At 48.7% G+C, this 24,211-nt stretch overlaps 1 protein-coding gene and 1 long non-coding RNA gene across 3 annotated transcripts; both read right to left on the minus strand.

The window, feature by feature from the left end:
• Positions 1 to 12: 12 nt before the first annotated feature.
• LOC120703510 lies at positions 13 to 785 on the minus strand. The gene is made up of 2 exons (XR_005687037.1): positions 667 to 785; positions 13 to 361 (listed from the first exon to the last, which is right to left on the minus strand). It is a non-coding gene; the product is annotated as an uncharacterized LOC120703510 (long non-coding RNA).
• A 1,098-nt stretch (positions 786 to 1,883) lies between these two features.
• On the minus strand, positions 1,884 to 3,966 carry LOC120705141 (myosin-14-like). Of its 2 annotated transcripts, XM_039989643.1 has the most exons (8): positions 3,444 to 3,966; positions 3,278 to 3,348; positions 3,105 to 3,201; positions 2,976 to 3,032; positions 2,661 to 2,717; positions 2,453 to 2,533; positions 2,207 to 2,289; positions 1,920 to 2,116 (listed from the first exon to the last, which is right to left on the minus strand). In XM_039989643.1, the coding sequence occupies exons 1-8, from the start codon at positions 3,660 to 3,662 to the stop codon at positions 2,002 to 2,004; spliced, it is 780 nt and encodes a 259-aa protein (XP_039845577.1). In that variant the 5' UTR covers positions 3,663 to 3,966; the 3' UTR covers positions 1,920 to 2,001. The 2 variants fall into 2 exon arrangements, with proteins under 2 accessions (XP_039845578.1, XP_039845577.1); XM_039989644.1 differs by lacking the exon at positions 2,661 to 2,717 and having other exon boundaries at positions 1,884 to 2,116.
• Positions 3,967 to 24,211: the final 20,245 nt, after the last annotated feature.

Genomic DNA, 24,211 nt, shown 5'->3' on the forward strand with positions numbered 1-24,211 from the left:
TTACTTTTTTTGGTTTCCATATACTTCGTGATTCTTTGTACAACGGAACCACTCTTTTCCCATGGGAACTTCTAAATTTCTGTGGCAGAAAGGTCAAGTTCCCTGCGAACAAGAACCTGACGAACAATAAAAAACGAACCAGCTCCGAGAAGGCCAAGTAGTCTAAGCAGACAAGACAATTGAATACCCAGCTCAAACAACTCCCCGACTTCATAAACCATATTTACCTTTGCTCCAACACTAGACTCTGCTGGTTGTGAACTACCCTACCAAGCCATAGGGCAACATGGAAGTGCATTTAATTTCTGAAGAAAGCTTCTACTTGTCCTTTCATCGTCGTCGGAAGGTTGAGAAAAAGTTTCTTGTATAGCACATTATACAGCATATATCAGCACAACAATTGTTCAAAAGTGATTCCTGTTAGGGCTTCATCTCTAGATTAAATCGAATCAGGTATTTTCTTTATGGTTCTGAAGTATATAAATAGCGAGTATATCACTAATTGTAGTTCATTCGTTCTCGAGGTCGCCAGTGCCAAGAAGACAAAATGCATACTTAGGGGAGCAGTAAATTTTTATATGGCTTCAAAATCCTTAATAACAACCAATGCGTGCCGTTACAGGGGGGAGTTTTCAAACGAGCTTGAACATTTGTCATAGGACTCACCTTGTACAATCTTCGAAACAATGACTGCCCCTCCTCTCTTGGGTGATCTGCGTTCCTCAGCAAGAAAGGCACGAACATCAAGCAAGTTGGATTTGAAGTTAGGAAACGAGCGACGTTGAGCTTACTGGCGGCCGATAACAATCCCCCCCCCCCCCCCCCATCTCCCCGCTGCTTCCCACCCCGGCATCCCCGGGCCGCCGGGCGCGGCAGTCAAGCTGCTGGAGAAGAAAAACGGCGGCGGCGGCGGCCTTCGAGAGCTACTAGAGCAGGTGGGCTGTTGAAGAAATAGCCGGTAGGCTGTGCGCCGTCACCGAACACGCCATTGGACGAAAAATAGAGCTAATAGCCCCAGCCAGCGCTCGAGAGGATAGAGAGGCCGGTGAGAAGATAGGGCTGCTAACGAGCCGAGGTCGAGTCGAACGAGCCATCCACCTGAAGCTCATGTTCGAGCATGAGTTCGAGCTCGACTTGACTGAAGCTGGTGGATTACGACTGGAGTAGTGTGCTCCCAGAAATCTCTGACATATCTTACACTTGGCGGAGTATTACGAAGAGCCGCAAGGCACCAAAGGAGACCGATAACGGGAAGAGGAGGCTTGCAGCTAACGAGGGTATCTGTACTGAAGGATCCAGGGACGGAGACCTGGGATGAGATCTGAGTTTGGTGTCAAAAAACAAATCGTGGCACGGACAAGAGAAGTGTAAACTGGGATATTATCATTCTACACTCCGAGCCAAACTCCCCACCAAAAGTCAACACATACTCGATGACGCGTAAAATTCAAGTTGTGTCCGCCCCCAGGTATTCGATCGTGCCTGGCCACCATTCAGAGACACGGTATATACAAAAGAAATGTATGTTCAATATACATTAATTAGAGACATAATAACACCAGATAACAAATGCCACACAAGGTTCAGAAACAACATAGAATTTGGAAGCAGTCACAAAAATAACATCTGCTATATGAACTTCTTTTCATTCTCCGTTGATTTACAATATATAATTTACATGATCTATAGCTGTGGTGAGGCTACTAACATTTGCCTCTCCCTCTCCTTACCACCCTTGGGTAAAACACTGATTTTGATTTTCCTACAAAGAATGATTTTGCCCCGCATTAAAAGATACGGCCTTTTTCTATTGTAAGGGGGGAATAATCCCCATCCCAACCCTAACGAATACCTATATTGATTTTACAAAACTAGCATGAAAGAGGAGAGAACTACAAAAAGGCACATTTGCGACACAAGGGATCAAAGAAAAATTACAACAAATCAAGAAATGATCTGACAAGACATCTAGCAATATAAAACTCGAGACTTCGCACAGCCCTATTCCTGTAAAAACTGGAAGGCAGGGTTCTCGAGTAGCTCCTCGGCTGGTTTGACATCCGAGAAGTCCTTCTCCTGTATTGAGTAGGTGATATCATCCACCGAGAATGGGATGCTGCATTGCCAAAAAAAAGAAAAGTAGATTGAAGATGAAAATGTGCTCTTGTCCAGAATTATTTGTAAAATGATATGGGACTTCAATTACCTTGAATTATCGTCCAACAAAAATGAACTGCTTTCAGCATTATTGGAATCGTCTGTCATTAACACCCGCATGTTCCTAAGAACCTGGAACATAATTGAAAACAAAATTAGTAATGAGGACGGAGCATCATATATCAATTACAGACAACTCGAGGAGTGCAGATTTTACATTTTACACACAAGCAGTGAAAATATTCTCAATAAGCAGAATTGCATAACAGTCAATATCTTCAGAAACAGAACTCACATCTGATGAGACACTTTGGGTATTATACTTGTCATCCCAGTACTGTGTACAAATTCTGTACAATTGTTGAACACTCAACACCTACAAACAAAGGTAATCGGACATGTATTAGAACAAAGATCGTTCTACACTCTGAAAGAAATGAATGAAAGTTGAAACATCAATGGGGAAACAACAAGAGAGTAAGTTAACAGTATTGAGGTTTTACCAGGCATAGGTCATTGACTATCTCATCATAAGATATTCTGAATTTTTGGAATATAACCTGAAACGAGCAGTAAAACTTATTAGTGTGTGCAAGTTTGACATCAGACAAGAGTACAAACTCAAGATAAAACAACAGAAACTGCTGTATTTGTCAACCATCCAAACTTATGAAGCTTATCCGATCAAAGATATTTGTATGTATAAGCTCTAAGATGCAACAAACAAATACTAAACACTTGAGATGTCAGATATCTAAGTGTTGTTGCACAAATCCCAATATGAATATAGTAGCACAGTTTGGCAGAAGAGAGCATACCAAAAAGCCAACGGCCTGTCTGATATGCTTTAGCTCGTCCCATGATGAAGCTGCATACTGTAGCCAACCAAACTCAGTAATAAATTCAAAAAGAAAAACAAAACTACTCATTTATAGTATATAAATCACCTCGGTTGTTGCCTTTGCACACCACAACTCCAACTCAGCTAGACCAGCCTTGACATATTCTCCGTTACTGAAGGAGCAACACTCACGACGAAGTAGACTGTGGAACAAATAGCGACCATTTACTACACAATTTGCACATGCTAAAAAGTCAAATCCTTGAAAGAAGAACTCACCTGTTGAATAGTTGTACATTTATGTATGAAAATATCTGGGTAAAGATTTTCTGAGCTAAAACTGGGGGTACCTGAGGATATACAAAGCAAAATTAAGCATAGAATAGAGGCTTTGAACACAGGTGAATAATATCAGATTCGGAGGGAGAACACTCAGCGACACCACCCCAGATCCGCCCATCCTATCGAGATGTGGTAGCTCGGACGTCCCCGCCCAAGGAGCGCCGGTCGCCGCAGCTTGCTGCCACGCTACCGCAGCATCTGTTTGCGCGCTGACACCCAGAGGGCGTCGGACGCCGCAACGGAGGACGGGGGCTGGCGCGTGGTACGCCGTCGGCGCAGGCGCGGGCGCCAGTTGGCCCAGATTCATCCCTGCCGGAACCATCCTGCGGCACGGGATGGCCGCTGCTTCAATTGCCTTGAAAAGGGCCACTTCAAGAGGGACTGCAGAGAGCCGACCAGGTGCCTGCGCTGTGAGATGCCGGGTCACCGCTCCTTCGAATGTCGTCAGCCGGGCAGGCGTCACCTCCAGCAGCAGGCGCCCCCCAAGCCCAAAGTCACACTGGCCGATCCGAAGGCTGCGCAGAATGCAGCGGCTGGTGCCCGACCCCGACAGGCCACCGGTCAGCGCACTGCCGCGCCAGAAGGAGACTCAGCTGGCCAGCCGCAACAGCAACCCCCCACCCCAGCCGGCGAAGGAGGCGCCGCGGGGGAGGTCGCCGCAAGCGCGCGGACCAAGAGGACTCGGGTTCAGACAGATCCAGACGCTCGCCGTCCCCCCCCCCCCCACCGGTGCATCGCCGGGACACTGCACAAGAAGCTTGTTTCATTGACAGAAAGCTAGAAACAGATCAATGGGAGGTGGAATACGAGTATCTTGCGGTCCTTCTCCAGATTACGGGCACGCGGCCGGAGGTGACACCAGAGAAGGCAAGAGAGGCGGGTAAGCACGCCGTGTCTATTTATCGCGCGCGGGTGGAAGCCGTCGCATCGCAGAAAGCGCCGGCACCCCCCTCGAGCAGGGGGTTGGGGGATGGCCGCTGACGGGGTTGCAAGCTAGGGAAGGGGAGGGTTGATCGGGGAGGGGTGGTAGGTGGGCGGAGGACGGCCGCCGGCGAGGTCGCCGGCGGCCAGGGTCGTGGAGGGCGGCGGCGGCCTTTAGGTTCCGGGTTGCCGGGGCTCCAATGGCCACCGGATCTAGAGGAGGGGGCCGGGGGTGGCGGCGGCCCGGCGGCCCGGCGGCGGAGGCGGTTCGGCCGGCGGAGGGCGCGGCGGCGCGGGAGCGCCGCCGGCCGGTCGGGGCCGGACCTCCTGTGGGCGGTGCCGGCGGCGTGGGCAAAGAGAAGACGACGCGGCGGTGGCTAGGCGGCGCGGTGGCGGGCTCGGTTAACGTGGCGGCGGTGGAGGGCGTCGGCGGAGGCCGCGGAGGCCGCCGGAGCCGGGGGCGGCGCTCAATTCTGCGATAGGACGTCTTTCAATCGCAGAAGGCGATGAATAGACGCCCCCGGTAAGCATGTTCCAAGGAGAATCGTATCATCAATGTACTATAGTATATAGAGAGCCTGCGGTTTATAAGGTGTGGCACCACACTACTCAGCTAATCTGTTCCTTTTGCTCTGTTGATAAACAGTGTTAGCATATCATCTACTATATTAAACAGGATTGGTGAAAGTGGGTCTCCTTGCCTAAATTCTTTCTTAGTTTGAAAATAATGACCTATCTCATTGTTGAGTTGACATTAACTGCTGCGCTTCCGCCTGAGATGAAAGACTTAATCCACACAATCCACTTGTGTGAAAAGTTTTTCAAACGAAGCGTTTGCACAAAAAAATTCCATCTCACTTTGTCGTACACCTTTTCGAAGTCTATTTTAAAGATTACCCCACTCTAGTTTTTTCGTGTAATTCATGTACTGTTTTATGTAAGATCGCAACCCCTTCTATAATGTTTCGACCTCGCTTATACGCTGTCTGTGTAGGGCTAATTAGGTGATCTGCGACTAAGTTGATACGGATTGTCGCCACTTTCGTGAAATTTTTGAAGCTCACATTAAGTAGACAAATTGGTCTATATTATTGTATTTTTGCTGGCATCTTATATATTTGGTAATAACATTATGACACCAAAATTAAGACTGAATAAGGGGAGGTCAACTTTGTGCAAATCATGAAATATTCGCATCAGGTCTTTGATGACATCCCAAAAATGCTGAAAAATTCAGCAGGGAAGCCGTCTGGGCTTGGTGCTTTGTTATGTTCCATAGCAAATATTGCATCCCGAATCTCCTTTTCAGTGAATGAAGCCGTGAGGAATTCATTTTCTGACTGACTGACTTGAGGAATGTCATCCATCCTATTATCTAGAGTAAAATGATTGTCCTCAGGATGTCTGAAAATTCTTTATAGAATTAAGTGATATGACCTTTGAGATTATACTGCCCCACGATTTTGCCACCCTCATGTTCTAGGGAGAAGATATGTTTCTTACGATGTTTACCATTAGCAACCATCTGAAAGTACCTGGTGTTGTTATCCCCCAAAAGAACTGTCATTCGCTTCGGCCCGTTGATAAAACATGAGTTCCTCGTCTCGCAAAAGTTTTATCAAGTCATCACGGGCCGATTCTAGATGTTCCCTCTCCCCATCCATGAGCGTTCTAATTTCAGCCTGGGTGTCAAGATTTGTTACTACCGTTTGGAGGTTGTAACGAACATGGCACCATTTATGTCATTTCGAGTGATTTTGGTGATCGAATGACAACGCAATCAATGGGACTAATGGTATTGTTAAGTGAACATTTTTAGATCCCAGGGATGAAGTAAAAAAGGCCATGCAAAGCAAAACACGAAGAAAGAACTCAAAGAAACGCTGAAATGGACGAGTTCTACTGAAATCAGTAGCACCGGAAGAACCGATGCTATAGGCATCGGTGTATCCGATGGTTGTCGGATGATCCGACGGCCTGGCTATTGGCACAAGTCTGTGCGCCTCTGGAGATCATGTGAAGATCAAGTGAAGCACCAGTTGAACCGACGGCTTCAAGATGGCATCGGTGCATTCAACGTACCATGTTCCAGAGATGATGTCAAGCGCGTAGGAGCCAAGTCTTCAGCACCGGTTGAACCAGAGAGGCGTCGGAGTATAGCATCGATGCATTGACGTCAGCAGAAGAGGGAGGCCCAACGGCTAGTCCAGTTGCTGTGTGTGACCGGTTGAACCGACACCCCAAGCATCGGTTCAACCGATGGTCCCTGGAACTGCTGCAACTGTGTCAGAGAAGCTAACGGCTATTTCGGGTCTGAGAGTGACCGGATGAACCGACGCTACCCCATGCAGAGGCATCGGTTCATCCGATGGTACGCAGATTTTTGCTGACCGTTGGAGTAACGGCTCCATGACTTGGAGGCCTATATATATGGCATCCCCCGGCCATTTGAAGCTTGCTGGAGTTCAAGGAAGTCACATACATACCCAAGAACCACTCCAAGCCATCCAAGAGCTTAGTGTTCATATCCTTAGCCCTTAGCACACTTTGAGAGTGTTGTGTAAAGGAGTTCTTAGTGAGTGAGTGAGATTGCAAGGCCTTGAGCCCTTGTGTTGTGGTTCTCTAGTGAACCAAAAGAAGAGCTTGGTGCGCCGGCTCCTTGGAGCTGTGAAGCTCGCCGAAAAAGTCATCGACCCTCCGACTTGGTGTGGAACGGCGACGACACTTTGTGCGGAGGACGTGGAGACCCCCATCCTTTGTGGAGAAGCTCCTTAGTGGAACCCGGGGCCATGGTGACCGTAATTGTGTTCACGAAAGAGACTTGGTGGCCGAGTAGCAATACTCTTAGTGAGTGCTACAACAACGTGGATGTAGGTGTGCCTTTGTGGCTAACCGAACCACGGGATAAACACCCGCGTCAAGAGTTTGCTATCTCCTATCCCACTCATTAAGCTTCCGCATTTCATACTAGCAATTTGTATGCCTTTACTTTCATAGAGTAGTTTCTTAATAGGAAATGCTATAGGTTGCTAAACTCTTTTGGGATAGGGGTTTCACACTAGAACAACCATAGTTGCACATCTAGATAGTTTGTTTTAGTTTAAATTTTGTGCAAACTAGTTGGAGCCATATGTCTAAGTTTTTTGAGTGCCTAATTCACCCCCTCCCCCTCTTAGGCTAGAGCACCCGATCGCTTTCAGAGGTGCACCTTTTGTGCTTTATGCACCCCATGGTGATGGCGAGCCCACCCCGCAAGTGTTTTCTTAGTGCCATCAATTCCCTATTCCAGCATTGCACTGAGTTTTGGCCACTGACCGGTTTGTTTCATATTTTTGTAACCCATTCCCTGAAATCCTCATAAGCTGGCCAACTGAGTTTCATTTTGAACTGTTTTGCATGCCCCGTATAGGATGGATCACCCATGTCCAAAAGTAGCGGTGTATAATCTGAGACGCCTCTATCCAGCGCATGCACTGTTATAATTGGATATTTGAATTCCCATTCAGTTGTCATCAAAACTCTATCGAGCTTCTCATAGGTTGGATCCGTTAGAGAATTTGCCCAGGTAAATTGTCTCCCTGTCAAATCTATCTCCCGAAGATCAAAACTATCCATGGCGACGTTGAACAGGAATGGCCAACGAGGATTAAAGTTATCTTTGTTCTTTTTCTTAATATGTCCACCAATTAAGGTTGGCAACATATTTTGTTGACAAGTACAAACGAGTTCCGACAAGAAGGCTAATTTAAACTCATCCTGTGTGCCGGACCATAAACTGCCATCAAAATCCATTTAAAATCATCGTTTTTGTTAAGGAGATGAAATTTAATAAAAAATTCCCCTTGCACTATTATGGACACATCAAGAACCGTTGAGTTAACTCCCAAAAGGATACCTTCCGATCTCCGGGCGGTAGTGCCAAGTGAAGTCCGCACCCCTGAGAGGCGGTTAATATTTGCTCTAAGCATGTCTTGTTTTCCGGTTTCCATGATGGCGACAAAGTCAAGATTGTGGTCCCTGATTGCATCTAATATGTATCAGTATTTAGCCAAGTCTGAAAGGCCTCCACTATTCCAGTAGAATCCTCTCATGGAGAAACACTTTTAATTAATTTCTAGGTCTTTTTTCGTGCCTTGTCTTTTTTAGAACATGATTTAGGCTTTCAGTCGAACACTTTAAGATCACAAATTCTCGTGCCTAGGTCCGAATCATCCAAATCCAAGTAAGCTATATCCTTGACCAAGTGAGAAAAAAAGTCCGCTATCATTTTCAGAGTCTTCCTCATCACTTAGTTCAAAAGGATTGACATCTAAAGCCCCATTTGGGAGGGCTCCTCCAACCGGTGGAGCTGGAGCCGGAGCTGGTGAAGCCATGTTTTCTGGCTCCATCGGCTCCATCGAAGCAGCTGGGAAAAGAGCTCCAGCTCTCTGGAGCGCTCCCCTAGAGCCCGTCGCCAGCGCACCCATTTGGCAGGGCTCCTGCCGGAGCCGGCGGTGGAGCTGCTCGCGGAGCCCTGCCAAAGGCGCCCTAATCTAGCTCGTCCAATTTTTGGCTGAATCGCAAACCTATCAACCTCGATTCGTTTGAGAGCAACTAAAAAACATTTATTGCATTGGCGCTTCTACCCATAGAAATCCCGATCGAATTAAAATTTACAATACAAGCAGATTTTGGAGAAGGATTACCTGCTGGGGATGGTGGCTCCGGATTCTTGTGCACTGTTGCCGCCGGGCTGTCCAAGTTTTAGTCGCAGCACGACGCTTGGCCTTGTTCATCACTAACTCGTCCGCTGCAGAGATCCCATTGGCAGTATACGAGTAGTTAGCGCGATCGCTCCGGCGTTTGCCATCAACGAAAACTGATCCAACCTCGGAGGCATGTGCCGAATCCGTACCTGCGGTTTTGTTAATTGGTGTCGTAAATCCAGCCGGTGGAGCTGCCTCTGACTGCCCAGACTCCAGATTAATAGCCGACATCCGCCCCTACCTTTTAGGAGTTGCCACCTCCGCTTTAGCAGACATCTGAGAGCCTGCCACAGATAAATCATGTGATGAATAACACAAACTATCACAACCATTATCTGACAAGAGAGGAGAGATGCACCACTCACTTTCATTACGTGTTGCAGGAGCAGAAATCGCAGCTAGTTGCTGCTGGTCTTCTGGCCGCATGCTCGCTGGCCGTGGCTGCTGTTCCTTGCTGCGATCTGCCTCTGCAGAGGGCGCGGACTGCTACGTGACAGGCAGCGAGCGAGGCTGACCAGCGACGGCCATGCTGCCTTCGCTGCGAGTGTCTTTGTTGTCCTGGTCGAATCCACAACCACCCCCAACAGGTTTAGTTGGCCATTCGGGCCGCCCGGCACGGCACGGCCCAGGCCCGACTCGGTCCGACACGATTAGGCCCGGCACGACAGGCCCAATTATCTAATCGTGCTGGGCCGGGCCAGCCCACGTGCCGAGGCACAGGCACGGGCACGGCCCGAAGGTCTGTTTGACGTGCCGGGCCGGCCCATGACCCGCCAAATCTGCCACCACTCCATCAATCCATAATTTCACCATCTATTCAAATTTCACAACTACAAAATTGAAACTTTCACACATTCAAACATTGACACAAACACATCAATAAAGAACATCATAGATTAACTTGAGTTGTTTTATTTGCTGCCTCATTAAAAGCCTTTGTAGGTAAACCCTCACACCTCGTGAGGATAAAAATTTACAAAGGAAAAGAGTACAGACAGCTCTAAATTGTTCAATTACAACAGTTCTAGTTCAGTTCAAATTTGGACCACATGTCCATACCACACACACTACACAGATTCAGCTTCATCAAGATACAAGTTTTCAAAAGAGTCTTCAAGTTCTTCATCCTCTATGGAATGCTGAACTCTTGCATCTCATTGCTCCCAATCCTTCACCAGAGCCAGCATCTCCACCGTCTCAGGGCCCAAACGCCGTCGCCGCTCCTCGATGATCCTGCCAGTTATACTAAAAGCAGACTCTGATGATATTGTAGAAACAATATTGCAAAAATAGGCACAGTCATAACATCTATAGCTAGGATAGAAAGAACATGATATGATAGCTTATGCTCATGCCACTAGTGTAAGATGTTGAAATCATCATCAAACATGTTAACTATATCACTGTCTAGGTAGGTAGACAGTTCAGAGATAGCCGCTAGAGAAGCACCAGAAGTTGCAGCTTGCAGCAAAGCACTAACAGATGATCTCCTATGCAAAGAGAAAGTAGAACTAAGACTAGCACCAAGATCAGAACTACTAGTGCTAGTACCAGAATCAGAAGCATCATCACTATAGATCTTACCCCAAGCAGTTTTTTCTTACCGGTAGGGTTTGGTTGGGCACCCCTTTGCAACCTTACACCACCAAACTTGTCATCATACTTAGAAAAAATAACCGACAATTCAGCATTTACCTCAGTGAAGTAGCATGAGTAGTCATTACCATTTAGCTGAGATAGAAGTATCAGAAGTTTGTTGAAACCTCTCATCTTAGACCTAGGATCCAATATAAATGCAAAGGAGTAGAGCATAAGTATGTTACATCAGTATTGTAAAAACGTATCTTTCATGGGAACCACAACTAATCTTAGTTCTCTATCATTTTCATAATGGTTTAGATGGCCAGCTATTTCAAGAATATGATGCAATATTAATGGAGTTGTGGGGTAATAAACACTAGACAGAACAACAGTGGAATCATAGAACTGTTAAAGGAATTCAAATATTTTTGCAGTAACATACCAGTGTTGTTCTGTCAAGAGTGGCTGACCATCAATTAAAGGATGCTTAGTAGTGATGAAAACAGAGAATGTGGCCTTATGGGGCAGGAGATGTTTTAACATAAGATAAGTAGAATTCTAGCTCACATCTATATCCAAGCCAAACTTGTGAGGTCTTACACCAACAGCAATGCAGTATGACTTATATGCAGCGATGCGCTGGTTAGACGAGTTTAAAAATAATATAGCAGTTAACAACAGTCTTAGCAGCAGCATTGTGAGACACAAGCCTTAACAATTAGATTGATGATATGACAAGCACATTTTTTATGCAGGAATAATCTATCAACATAACCAGACATAATTGGATTAAGTTGATTAATAGCCCTAGTATTAGCAGCAGCATTGTCCAATATAACAGAGAATATTTTATCAATTAATCTATAATCAGCAACAACAGAAGAAATATGCTCAGCAATATTCTCAGCATTGTGAGACACATCAATCAGCCTGAGACCCAAGATTCTTTTTTCTAATTGCCAATCAGCATTCACAAAATGAGCAACCACACTAAGATAATCCTCCTTAGCATTATCAGACCAGATATCAGAAGTAAGAGCAATAGAGGATACAGACTTCAAACACTCCACAAGCTGAGCACGACGTTCATTAAAGTACTTAGCAAAATCTCTAGTGGTTGTTTGCCTAGAGACCTTAGCAAATCTAGGATTATGAGTAGTAGTAATATACTCTTGAAAAGCATCGGATTCACCGAAGCACATAGGTAGGTCAAGACATGAAATTAACCTACACAACTGAGTACGAGCAACTTCAGGTTTATACTCCCAAGTGTGCACAGAGCCATCAGGATTAAACTTAAGCTGAGATTGAGCCAAGCCAGATCTACCTTTCAAAACACGACAAATAGGAATGTGCCTACCCAAGTAGCCAGTACCACCGATCGATTTACCATTAAAATCTTTCTTGCAATGCTTACATTTAGCACTAGTTTGAACTTCCTTACCACCAATTACCTCATATATCTCGTCGAAGTCATTCTAGACCTTAGAGGTGGATGCCCTCCTCTTCCTGGCAGAGTTGCTCACGCTCTCAGACCCGGCCGGCTCAGAAGCCTGCCCCAGAGAAAGTGCATGGACGTCTGCATCGAGGTCGATGGTAGCATTGCTGCCAAGCAACTCCTCTGCATCCCCAGCTAGGTCTTCCTCATCATCTCCGCGAAGACCCATCGCCCGCAACTCATAGTTGTAGGATATAGGGTCCTCGCCGTCGGCCATCGCCGGCCTCCGGCCCCTCAACGGCCTATGCAAGAAAAAGAAGTGAAGCCAATAAAGAAGAAGAAAGTACCAAGTCAGTAATGAATCCAAACAAAAAAAATAGGATGGCGAGCCGAAGGGGAAACCGGAGTTACCTTTGGCCGGAGCACCGGAGTTGCCATCGACGACCTCACCGGAGAGTAGGAGAGGGAGATGGGGATTGGAGAAGAGGAAGGCGAAGAAGGTCGACAAGCAACAAAACAAGCTGAGGGCGAGCAGATCTGACGGCGAGCAGAGGAGCACCGGAGGCCGGCATGCAGAAGAGCACCGGAGGCCGGCTAGCAGAGGAGGCAAACAGATCTAGCTCGCGTCACCGCAGCTCGGCCTTCCCCGCTTTCCCCTTCTTGAATCCCCGTCGCCGGTCACAGGAGAGGGAGGAGAAGGTGCTCATGCCGGGCCGGCATCGGATCCGGCGGCGCATGAGGCGAGGAGCTAGATCCGGTGAGCACAGGAGCCGAGGAGGCCGAGCCGTGGCGCGGGAGGCGAGGAGGACCACCGAGAAGCCAGATCCGGCGAGCAGAGGTGGAGGAGAAGGGAGGGGGCCACCAGATTTAGGCGAGGAGAGGCGGAGGAGGCGAGGGGAGCGGCGGAGGAGGCGAGGGGAGCGGCGGAGGAGGCTAGGGTTTGTGGAGCGGAGGCGCGGAGCAGCCAGTTCGGAGGAGGCGAGGAGAGGAGAGCCGCAGAGGAGGAGGCGGAATGGGGGCTAGGGTTTGGGAGCCGGCTGACGGCCGCCCCCCTCAAAGGCTGTGGCTCGGGCTGGCGGGCCAAGTGGGCCGTCGTGCTCACGGGGCCAGCGCACGTGCCTCGTCAGGCCGGGGGCTAATCGTGCTAGGCCGGGCCGGCCCACGTGCCGAGGGAGCGGCCCAGGCACGGCACGAGGCCCATGCCGGGCCGGCCTGGGTCTGTTTAATTTCGTGCCGTGCCAGGCCAAAAAAATTGTGCTTCGAGCTGACCCACGGGCTTTGTGCTAAATGGAAAACTATACCAACAGGCGATTTGGGCCCTACTGCAGACAAGGAAACTGGTGACAATGTACGCAAAATTTCAGATCTACTAGGTGATGAAAAGAGAGGATGAAACTTACTAAATGTGCTTCCAGGACCCAGCCGAAAACCCGACTTAGGTTTTGTCACCGCAATCAGAGGCAATGTTTCATTGCCATCCATCATCACTAGAGGTTTCATCGGGGGATGAAGGACCGGACAGGCGACCAGAAGGGGGGGGGTTGAATGGGAGCCTCAAACTTGATCCGAAAAATCCCGATACAAACACCACACCACTGCTCCTAAAATGAGCCAACACTACACAGCATGGACAAGCTGCTAGTGCTAGGAACACAAACGGAGTGTCGCAAAACTCTTGTAGAAGCAAAACCCGAGAGCACACGCAATCAGAAAGCAAAACGAGTTGAAACCAGGCAAAATGAGAACGGACCAAAACGAGAGGGTTAGTTGAACAAAAACTAAATTAAATGCTCAGGTAAAAACTAATCTAACCCTAGCATGCTAGTAGGCAAGATTAAAAGGCTAGCAACTAATTTTTAGAGATTTTTCTGATTTTAATTAAGCAGGAAATTAATTATGGCCTAGAGCAAGAAATTTAATTCCACAGCAAAACTTCAAAAGCTACAGAGAGAACAAGCTACGAGAATGTGATTAGATGCATGACTAAAGCCTAGAACAAATCTAACAAAATCAACCGAAAAAGAAAAGACCGGTGAAGCATACCATCAAACACCTTATGGGCGCATTTCTATTGTTGAAGAATAAACTGAATCAAAGCTGGGATTTCCCACACATGCACCCGAATCCAAGCACCTGCAAAGACAAACAAAGGCCAAGCATACATGTGCACACAGATCACAAGATCATTGATTTAATTTACTTGTGCTTGCTGCTGCCGCATGCTCGCGCGAGCACCGCGAGCTGCTGTACTTGTCTCTCAGCTCCTAGCACTCAGAGCAGATCACCCAGCGCCCAGCACTGCTGCGAGCAAGGCTGCTCAGCTAACTGCGTTGTCCCCCTGGCCTAAGAATCAGCGCTCATAGCTCTCCCCAAGAACCTGCGCAAGATCAGTAGCAAAAGGGCACGGAAAAACCAGCACACAAGGAGGCACAATAGAGCACAAAAATCACACGCAAACGAATCTAATTAAAATTCTGGAGGACACTAGGAGGGAAGGACCTCCATTTCCGCGGATCCAAGGTACAAGATCTTCAAATCGCCATGGTAAATTTCTAACCCTAGAGAGGAGAAAGGAGAACCAGAAGAACAAAACAAACAGAAGGCGGCGACGGGGACTTCTGAGAGAGGGAGTTGGCTGCCCTCTTCTCTCTTTTTAACCCCACTAACTCTCTAGACTAAAGACTAAAATACCCCTAGACTTAACTAAACACTAGAAAGCCCGTAGGGGCAAAACCGGAAAAGATACATGATCTCATCCGACGGCCGATGTTCTTTCTTCGAGTCGAAGTCTTCTCCGCGATGCCGCCATGTGGACGAAGATCCGGTCCGCGGTTTTGGAGGGTCCGCAAAACCCGCGTAGGTGGCCGGTTTTTAGAAAACCGCCAAAACTCCACGCGCGGGAAGATTCCCGCCTCCACGCCGTGACCCTAGACGCCGTTCCCGCCTCGGCCTACTGACGGCCCTAGACGCCGCCCGACGCCCGTCACCTCCTCACCCGCAGTGAGGCCCTAGATGTCGTCGACGCCCGTCGCCTCCGTCAGTCCCGAGACCGACGCCCGTGCCTCCACGACTTGGCGTCTTCAACCGCCGTCAGCTTCCTTGGTTTTGTGGCGCAAACCAAGAAACCTGCCTTCCATCACTGCTTGCGCCCTCGATCCAGGAGTGGACGCCACAGCTGCCGCCTGGCCTGAGCTCCTCCACGGCAACTCTCCGTCGACACTCGACGCCCGTGTACCTGCAATCCAAAGACCAAGCGCACGATCACACCGCACGGTTGATAATTCACTCATCACAGGAAGGATAGAGTACTCTCATTCCTCAATCTCCCCCTTGATGAGTGCATTGTCAACACACCACCTGTAACCAAAAAAGTGATAAAAAGAAACAAGAAAGCGAAGAACTCAAGCAAGTGACACAAAGCTCAGAAAGTCAAGACCAGTCACTTACTCAAGCACAGATCGATCCCCTAAGACAAGGGCAACGGCTCGACGCAATCGATCAAAAGCCAAAACATGACTCCTCAAAGACAGAGGTAACGCTCGACGCAGTCATGCTAGAAGTGGAAGGAAAGCAAGAAAAACCAGGAGCCAAAAACAAAGTAGAAACTCCCCAAGCAAAGCTTTTCCCTCTCACAAGTGCAACTCTCCCAAAATGATGCACTCTCAAAGCCCTGTGCACAACAAGTTTTTCAAAAATCAAACAAGTCTCCCCCTTGTTCGATAAGTTCTCCAAAAAATTCTCCCCCTTGTTGGCACATGCACACATCACAGCTAAATAGACCTAAAGCTCCCCCTGAAGCTGAGACTCCCCCTGAATAGATGCCATGCCATGAATGCAATGCAGGAGGTGTAAGTGAAAGCATTCAGGAATACAATGATATGGGCAACATCTAGTCACAAGCACGTGTGCATCCATAAACAAGACATGCATCTAGCTCAACAGGGTATATCAAATCAGTCTAGAGCTAGGCAAGTTCAGTTTAGGAGAAATAAAAGCATCACCCATGATCTAGCACTAATAAGTAGGGAATGGAAAGCAGTGCTAATCATACTCATACAGGTGATCCAAACTCAGCCAAAAACAAGTTGTTAACATTCATTTTTTCAATCAATTTTATATCAAGCAATTCTTAATGCCAGGGGTTGAAAGCTTGTCATGCTTCACTTAGCAACGAGGCCAAGCCTATGCCAAAAGACAATCCGAAGCTTAAAGCACTCGTTTCAGTCATGCACAGCCTTGCCCGGGTTCTCACAAGTGCAAAGTGAGCCGTCTCGAAAGCTCGATCAGTGCGACAAGCAATCCCACCTGGATCTTTTCAAACCATTTCAAGTGCAGTTCAAGCAATTTTATCAGATTTAGATCATTTCAAGTATGAATTGCTGAACGAAAGACTACACTAGCATGAATAACATAGCAAAGCACATCAACACGCCCTAACATGCTAGTAGCCAAAACAGGGTGATCATGTTTTCAGATTTTCAAATCAAAATAGCTTAACTCAGATGATGTCATATACACAGTGGAGCAAGCTATACATGGTCAAATTTATCAACTCACACTAGTAGGCACTAGAAGATCATAGCAATGCTAGTGCAAGTGAGACAATGCAAAATGCAAACATGTACAATGTATATGCACAATGCAACTACCAAAACTAGAAAATCAAGAGAAGCAAAAACAAGGACCTACAACGTTAACCAAACAAAAGTCAGCGATCAAAAGGGGTAACAAACCCCAAGCTCCCCTCGCAAGCATGCAAAGGTGTCCTGCTCTAGCGGTTTGGAGAGGATATCTGCGGTTTGCCTCTCTGAAGGGACATGGATCAGGTCTATGTGTCCTCTCTCATGGTTGTCTCGCAGGAAATAGAATCGGATATCTATGTGCTTGGTTCTGGAGTGTAGGACAGGGTTCTTTGCAATGCTAATGGCTGACATGTTGTCCACAAAGATGGGAACCCTACCGAAACTCAAGCCATAATCCTGCAAGGTTTGTTTCATCCAAAGTATCTGGGAGCAGCAGCTAGTAGCGGCAACATAATCATCTTCTGTAGAAGAAAGCGCTACACTAGCCTGCTTGCGAGAGGACCAAGACACCAAAGATGTACCGAAAAATTGACAAGTGCCAGATGTCGACTTGCGATCCAACCGACACCCACCGAAATCGGCATCAGAAAAGCCCACCAAAACTAGAGAAGAATCCGCAGAATACCAAAGACCAAATTTAGGGGTGAATTTCAGATACCTGAAGATGCGTTTCACCACCTGCCTGTGGGAGGTGCGCGGAGAAGCCTGGTAGCGCACACAAAGGCAGACGCCGAACTGAATGTCCGGTCGCGTCGCCGTCAGGTACAGGAGGGAGCCGATCATACTCCTGTACTCCTTCTGGTCCACCGCCTCCCCGTCCAAGTCCTCATCAAGTGTCGTCGATGTGCTGATCGGAGTCGGCTGAGGAGACAGGTCGCTCATGTCGAACTTCCGCAGCAAGTCTCTAGTGTACTTGGCTTGATGGACAAAAGTGCCCTGAGGAGTTTGCTTGATCTGCAGCCCGAGGAAGAACTGCAGCTCACCCATCATGCTCATCTCGAACTCCCTGGACATCTGCTCAGAAAACTTGGAGACAAGAGCGTGAGAAGAGCCACCAAAGATAATATCATCCACATATATCTGAACTAATAGAAAGTCAGTGCCAGACTGTATGAGGAACAAAGTTTTATCCACACATCCCAATTTAAAGCCCTGAGCCAGCAAAAAGGTTTTCAATCTATCATACCAGGCTCTAGGTGCCTGTTTCAAACCGTAAAGAGCTTTCTGAAGTTTGTAAACACAGTTTGGAAACTTGGGATTTTCGAAACCAGGGGGTTGTTTCACATAAACCTCTTCTTCGATGAAACCATTTAAGAAGGCAGATTTAACATCCATTTGGAAAACTTTAAAACCCTTGGAAGTAGCAAATGCAAGAAAGATTCGAATAGCTTCCAAACGAGCAACAGGGGCAAAAGTCTCCTCAAAATCAATACCCTCTTTTTGGCAAAACCCCTGGGCAACAAGACGAGCCTTGTTTCGAACAACCAACCCATCCTCACCCTTCTTGTTTTTGAAAACCCACTTCATTCCGATGGGATTACAAGCAGGTGGAGGCTCAACCAAAACCCAAACTTGGTTTCTTTCAAAATTTTCAAGTTCCTCATGCATGGCATTGACCCAATTAGAATCAGAAAGAGCGTGTCCAATATCTTTGGGCTCAAAAGAGGCAACAAATGCTGAATGAGCAAAGCCAGCGATACTTGTTACCTTGGACCTGGTGACTCGCTCGTTGAGATCACCTAGCATCTGTTGAGGTGGATGGCGGCGCTGAATGTGTCGCGGTGCTTCCCTTGTCGAAGTCGCCTCCTCCTCAACCAAATCTGGTGTCTCCTCAGGTACATCTGGTGAAGCCTGAGTCACCTGCTCAACCGGCCCCCGGGAAGTAGACGTAGTCGGGTCGGGGCCGTCGTCATCGTCTGAGCTCGTGGCGGAAGCAACTGGGTCCACAGCACGCGTGGTAGCCTCAGGGTCGCCCTCCGCAGCTTCTTCCTCCTCATCTTCAAAGATGGAGGTGCCGAGCTCATCATCTCCTGCAACTTCAAAGACAGAAGAATTGCACGGTGCAGTCTCATCGAAAGTGACCTCACAAGTCTCTCTGACGATGTTAGTATCAATAATCAGCACGCGGTACGCTCTAGAGTGAGAAGCATAACCGAGAAAAATGCCGTCAGACGAGCGAGACTCAAACTTATCAAGATTTCCATCTTTCAGCACAAATCACCGACAACCGAAACCTCTGAGGTGGTCAACACGGGGCTGGCGTCCAAACCGCAACTCATAAGAAGTCCTGTGCATGAAAGCACGCAAGAAAATGCGGTTGGACATGTAACAAGCGGTGTTTACCGCCTCATCCCAGTATTTGCGAGGAGTCCTATGCTCATCGAGCATCGTCCTCGCCATCTCAACCATCGTCTGATTCTTCCGCTCTACAACACCATTCTGCTGCGGAGTGTAGGAAGAATAATACTGGTGTTCAAGCCCTTGATCACTGCAAAAAGCGTCAAAACGAGCATTTTTGAATTCTGTGCCATTATCACTGCGAATCGCTCGCATGGCCTGGGGTAGCTCGTTTTTCAACCTCAAGATCAAGTCTCGAACAAACTCAAAAGCCTCATCCTTGGTTCTCATGAAAAAGACCCAAGAATAGCGAGAAAAGTCATCCACGATCACAAGAACATACCACTTCCCACCAACAGATATCACCCTAGAAGGACCAATTGTGTCCATGTGTAACAACTCTCCAGGGTGAGCGGTCATCACCTGATTAACAGGCGGATGAGAAGCGGCAATCATCTTCCCATGGTGACACGGATGGCAAACAAGGTCCTTTTCAAACTTCAATTTGGGCAATCCTCGGATCAGGCCAAGTGAGCTCAATCTCGACAATAAGTCAAAGCTCAAATGTCCAAGTCTCCTATGCCACTTCCACAGATCAGAAGAAGGACCAGCCAACAAGCAACGAGAAGGGCCAAGAGGAGTTCCAGCGAAGTCAACCAAGAAAACTCGATCGCGAGGTGTAATCCGACAAACCAAATCTCCTCTGGAATCAAAAACACGCGAACAACCCTCTTTGAAGCGAACCTCAAACCTCTCATCAAGAAGTTGCGAAACAGAAAGCAAATTGAACCCAAGGTTCGAAATCAACCTCTCTCAGGGTAAAGCGATTAGAAACTCGAACAGCGCCAAGTCCACGTACCTTTCCTCTTCCATTATCCCCGAACACAATGTACTCCTTTGAGCGCATCGGGGTGAGGCTGGAGAACCATTTGTCATTCCCGGTCATATGGCGCGAACAACCGGAGTCCATGATCCACCTGTTCTCCAAGCCTCCGACCTGCACATCAGTAGTGAGATAAAGGGTGAGCAAATGTCTCAACACTGGGGTTAGCAAAGTGAGAAGCAAACCAGTGTCGAGCCATTTGCTCTACAGAAGGGTTAGCAAAACCAGACAAAGCATATCCATCGTCCCGTCTACCGCGTGACTGACGAACACCACCGCGAGGAAAGCGTGGAGCATCGAAACCTCTTCCAAAGCCTCGGTCCCGTGGTCCATAGCCGTACTGAAAACGACCAGAAGCACGACCGGCAAAGCGACCACCCACTAGAGCACGGAAACCACCACCGTCTCCCTGACCTCCACCTACACGGCGTGCCCTAGCATCTTGCCTACCACCACGCCGAGAAGGACCATGCACCCGAGCAGAGTACATTTCCGCGTTCCGTCTCTCCTGCTCTCGCCTCACAGCCCGCTTCCTCCTAAAGCAAAACTCCTCCAGGTGACCTTCCCTGTCACAGAACTCGCAGTGGTACCTCACCTCATGCTTGGGAGGTGGAGGCCTAGCCTGCGGACGGGGAGGAGCAGCCCTCTTCTTCTGGGCAACCTAGGCTGTGGCAGCAGGGAGCGTGTCGAGGGAATTCCTCAGCTCATTGGGCTTTGGAACCCAAACCTGCTTCTGCGGAGGTGCTTTCGGTGGTTCTTTAAGCACACCATCCGCGGGGTCAACAAGCGAAGGCTGCATGCTCGTGCTAGCAGTGTTTCCAGCAGCCTTGCCAATCTTACCATACAACATGTCAAAGTCTGACTTCGTGTAAGTGTAACCGACCCTAATCTTTCTACGCTCTCTAGCTGCTTCCTTAAGCAGCCTTTTCTGGTTGTCGAGAGCGGCGTACAATTCCCTAACCTCTGTATCTAGCAGGTCGATCATGGAGTTTACCTCTGAATCACTCTCGGATCCAGGAGAAGAGTTGGCGTGTGTTGGTGTAGCATGTCCACCTGAAGACGCACGAACACCATCGGCTTCGCCCGCCATGGTGCAGAAGCCCTTGCGCCGACCGGCCGCCAAGCAAAGACCGATGAAACCGATGGCTTCCTTGTCCCGCTTCTTCTTCTTCTTTTTGTCGTCGTCGTCGGAGGTCGGTGAAGAAGAGCGGTCGGTGTCGGAGCTCTTGTCGAGGTCGCTGAGCTGCGCCAGGAAGGCCTTCTCCCGCTTCTTGGCCTTGTACTGGAAGCGCTTCTTGAGCGACTCCTTGTCGAAGCGTCCTCCCCGGTCACGACTGCGGTGCTTGTGGCGCCGGCGCTCCTTGTTGGAGCCTCCCTCGTCGCGGTCGCGGTGGCGGTAGTAGTCGAAGTGGTTGTTCTGGCCACCGCCGGACTTCTTGGGGCAATCGGCGATGAAGTGGTTCAAATCGCCGCAGTTGTAGCACCCGGGGTTCTTCTTCCTCTGCCTGTTGTGGTAGACGCGCTGGAACTTGCTGATGAGGAGGCACAAGTCGTCATCGCCCAGTGTCTCCAGCTGCTCATCTATAACAGAAGGCAAAGAGGCAAGAGAAAAGCCAAGAGCAGAGTTAGCGTTAGAGCTCGATCCACCTGGGCCAGTCACAAGAGCGATGCTCTTGGAAGGAGGGGCACCATTGAGCTTGTCTCGTGTCTGGTTATCCACCTCTGTGGCCTTGAGCTTGCTGAAAAGCTCATTCACGGTCAGAGTCTCATAGCCAACAGACTCAATGATCGTGTTCACCTTGAGATCCCACACAGAGCGGTCAAGTGCATAGAGCAACTTGAGGGCCTTCTCGTGCTCTGTATACTCAAGGGCATCAGCAGATCTGTTCGCATTGAATTTGTTCACAATCGATTGAAACCGACTGAACATCAAGTCAATGCTCTCACCCGGCTCATGTGTGAAGTTCTCATATTCACGCCGGTGAGTCTCGTACAGTCTTGCCTTGACCTGAGGTGTGCCCTCGTGGTAGTTCTCAAGGCATATCCAAATCTTGTGGGCTTCCTGAAAACCCTGGACGCGTGAGAACTCCGCACGAGAAACGCCAGCAAACAAGGCATTGACAGCCTTGGCGTTAGCCTCGTGCTCGGTCACTTGAAGAGGAGTGACCCGAGTGGCAAGCACCACATAAGCCTGGTTCTTGGTAATATCCCAGACCTCGGCTCCCATGCTCTGCAAGAACGCTCTCATGCGAACCTTCCAGTAGGCATAGTCCTCGCCGGCAAACACGGGGATCTTACCAAGACTCGCCATGGTCGCCAAGTGGTTTTCAAACCGGTTAAGGTACTGAAAACCTCAACCAAGCTCTGATACCAATTAAAGGACCGGACAGGCGACCAGAAGGGGGAGGGGTTGAATGGGAGCCTCAAACTCGATCCGAAAAATCCCGATACAAACACCACACCACTGCTCCTAAAATGAGCCAACACTACGCAGCATGGACAAGCTGGTAGTGCTAGGAACACAAACGGAGTGTCGCAAAACTCTTGTGGAAGCAAAACCCGAGAGCACACGCAATTAGAAAGCAAAACGAATTGAAACCAGGCAAAATGAGAACAGACCAAAACGAGAGGGTTAGTTGAACAAAAACTAAATTAAATGCTCAGGTAAAAACTAATCTAACCCTAGCATGCTAGTAGGCAAGATTAAAAGGCTAGCAACTAATTTTTAGAGGTTTTTCTGATTTTAATTAAGCAGGAAATTAATTATGGCCTAGAGCAAGAAATTTAATTCCACAGCAAAACTTCAAAAGCTACAGAGAGAACAAGCTACGAGAATGTGATTAGATGCATGACTAAAGCCTAGAACAAATCTAACAAAATCAATCGAAAAAGAAAAGACCGGTGAAGCATACCATCGAACACCTTGTGGGCGCAGTTCTATTGTTGAAGAACGAATTGAGTCAAAGCTGGGATTTCCCACACACGCACCCGAATCCAAGCACCTGCAAAGACAAACAAAGGCCAAGCATACATGTGCACACAGATCACAAGATCATTGATTTAATTTACTTGTGCTTGCTGCTGCCGCGTGCTCGCACGCGCACCGCGAGCTGCTGTACTTGTCTCTCAGCTCCTAGCACTCAGAGCAGATCACCCAGCGCCCAGCACTGCTGCGAGCAAGGCTGCTTAGCTAACTGCGCTGTCCCCCTGGCCTAAGAATCAGCGCTCATAGCTCTCCCCAAGAACCTGCGCAAGATCAGTAGCAAAAGGGCACGGAAAAACCAGCACACAAGGAGGCACAATAGAGCACAAAAATCACACGCAAATGAATCTAATTAAAATTCCGGAGGACACTAGGAGGGAAGGTCCTCCATTTCCGCGGATCCAAGGTACAAGATCTTCAAATCGCCATGGTAAATTTCTAACCCTAGAGAGGAGAAAGGAGAACCAGAAGAACAAAACAAACAGAAGGGGGCGACGGGGACTTCTGAGAGAGGGAGTTGGCTGCCCTCTTCTCTTTTTGTAACCCCACTAACTCTCTAGGCTAAAGACTAAAATATCCCTAGACCTAACTAAACACTAGAAAGCTCGTAGGGGCAAAACCGGAAAAGGTACATGATCTCATCCGACGGCCGAGGTTCTTTCTTCGAGTCAAAGTCTTCTCCGCGATGCCGCCGTGTGGACGAAGATCCGGTCCGCGGTTTTGGAGGGTCCGCAAAACCCGGGTAGGTGGCCGGTTTTGAGAAAACCGCCAAAACTCCACGCGCAGGAAGATTCCCGCCTCCACGCCGTGGCCCTAGACGCCGTTCCCACCTCGGCCTACTGACGGCCCTAGACGCCGCCCAACGCCCGTCACCTCCTCGCCCGCAGCGAGGCCCTAGACGCCGTCGACGCCCGTCGCCTCCGTCCGTCCCGAGACCGACGCCCGTGCCTCCACGACTTGGCGTCTTCAACCGCTGTCAGCTTCCTTGGTTTTGTGGTGCAAACCAAGAAACCTGCCTTCCGTCGCCGCTTGCGCCCTCGATCCAGGAGTGGACGCCACAGCTGCCGCCCGGCCTGAGCTCCTCCACGGCAACTCTCCGTCGACACTCGACGCCCGTGTACCTGCAATCCAAAGACCAAGCGCACGATCACACCGCACGGTTGACAATTCACTCTTCACAGGCAGGATAGAGTACTCTCATTCCTCAGAGGACAAGGACGATTCTTCCCGAGAGGCGTCACTGCAATTTGGTGTTGCATGGGGGTTGGTCCAGAGCCAACGTTCTCAACCTGAGGAGCAGATGTATCAGCTTGGCTATTGTCGCTCCTCATCTTCTTGGCTGCTGACCGCTTTGCAGTATCTTCAGCATTGCCATTGTCCGCCCCGAAATCATCATGATC

Source organism: Panicum virgatum, chromosome 4K (assembly GCF_016808335.1).
Source record: "Panicum virgatum strain AP13 chromosome 4K, P.virgatum_v5, whole genome shotgun sequence".
Taxonomy (NCBI): Eukaryota; Viridiplantae; Streptophyta; class Magnoliopsida; order Poales; family Poaceae; genus Panicum; species Panicum virgatum.

Excerpts from the sequence above, each read along its gene's own strand:
- LOC120705141 (XM_039989643.1), bottom strand. The coding sequence starts at position 3,662 with ATGGTTCCGGCAGGGATGAATCTGGGCCAACTGGCGCCCGCGCCTGCG. Across the intron at positions 2,718-2,975 it reads GACAGGCCGTTGGCTTTTTG|GTTATATTCCAAAAATTCAG; the intron begins GTATGCTCTCTT and ends TGCTCGTTTCAG. Across the intron at positions 2,534-2,660 it reads TAGTCAATGACCTATGCCTG|GTGTTGAGTGTTCAACAATT; the intron begins GTAAAACCTCAA and ends CTTTGTTTGTAG.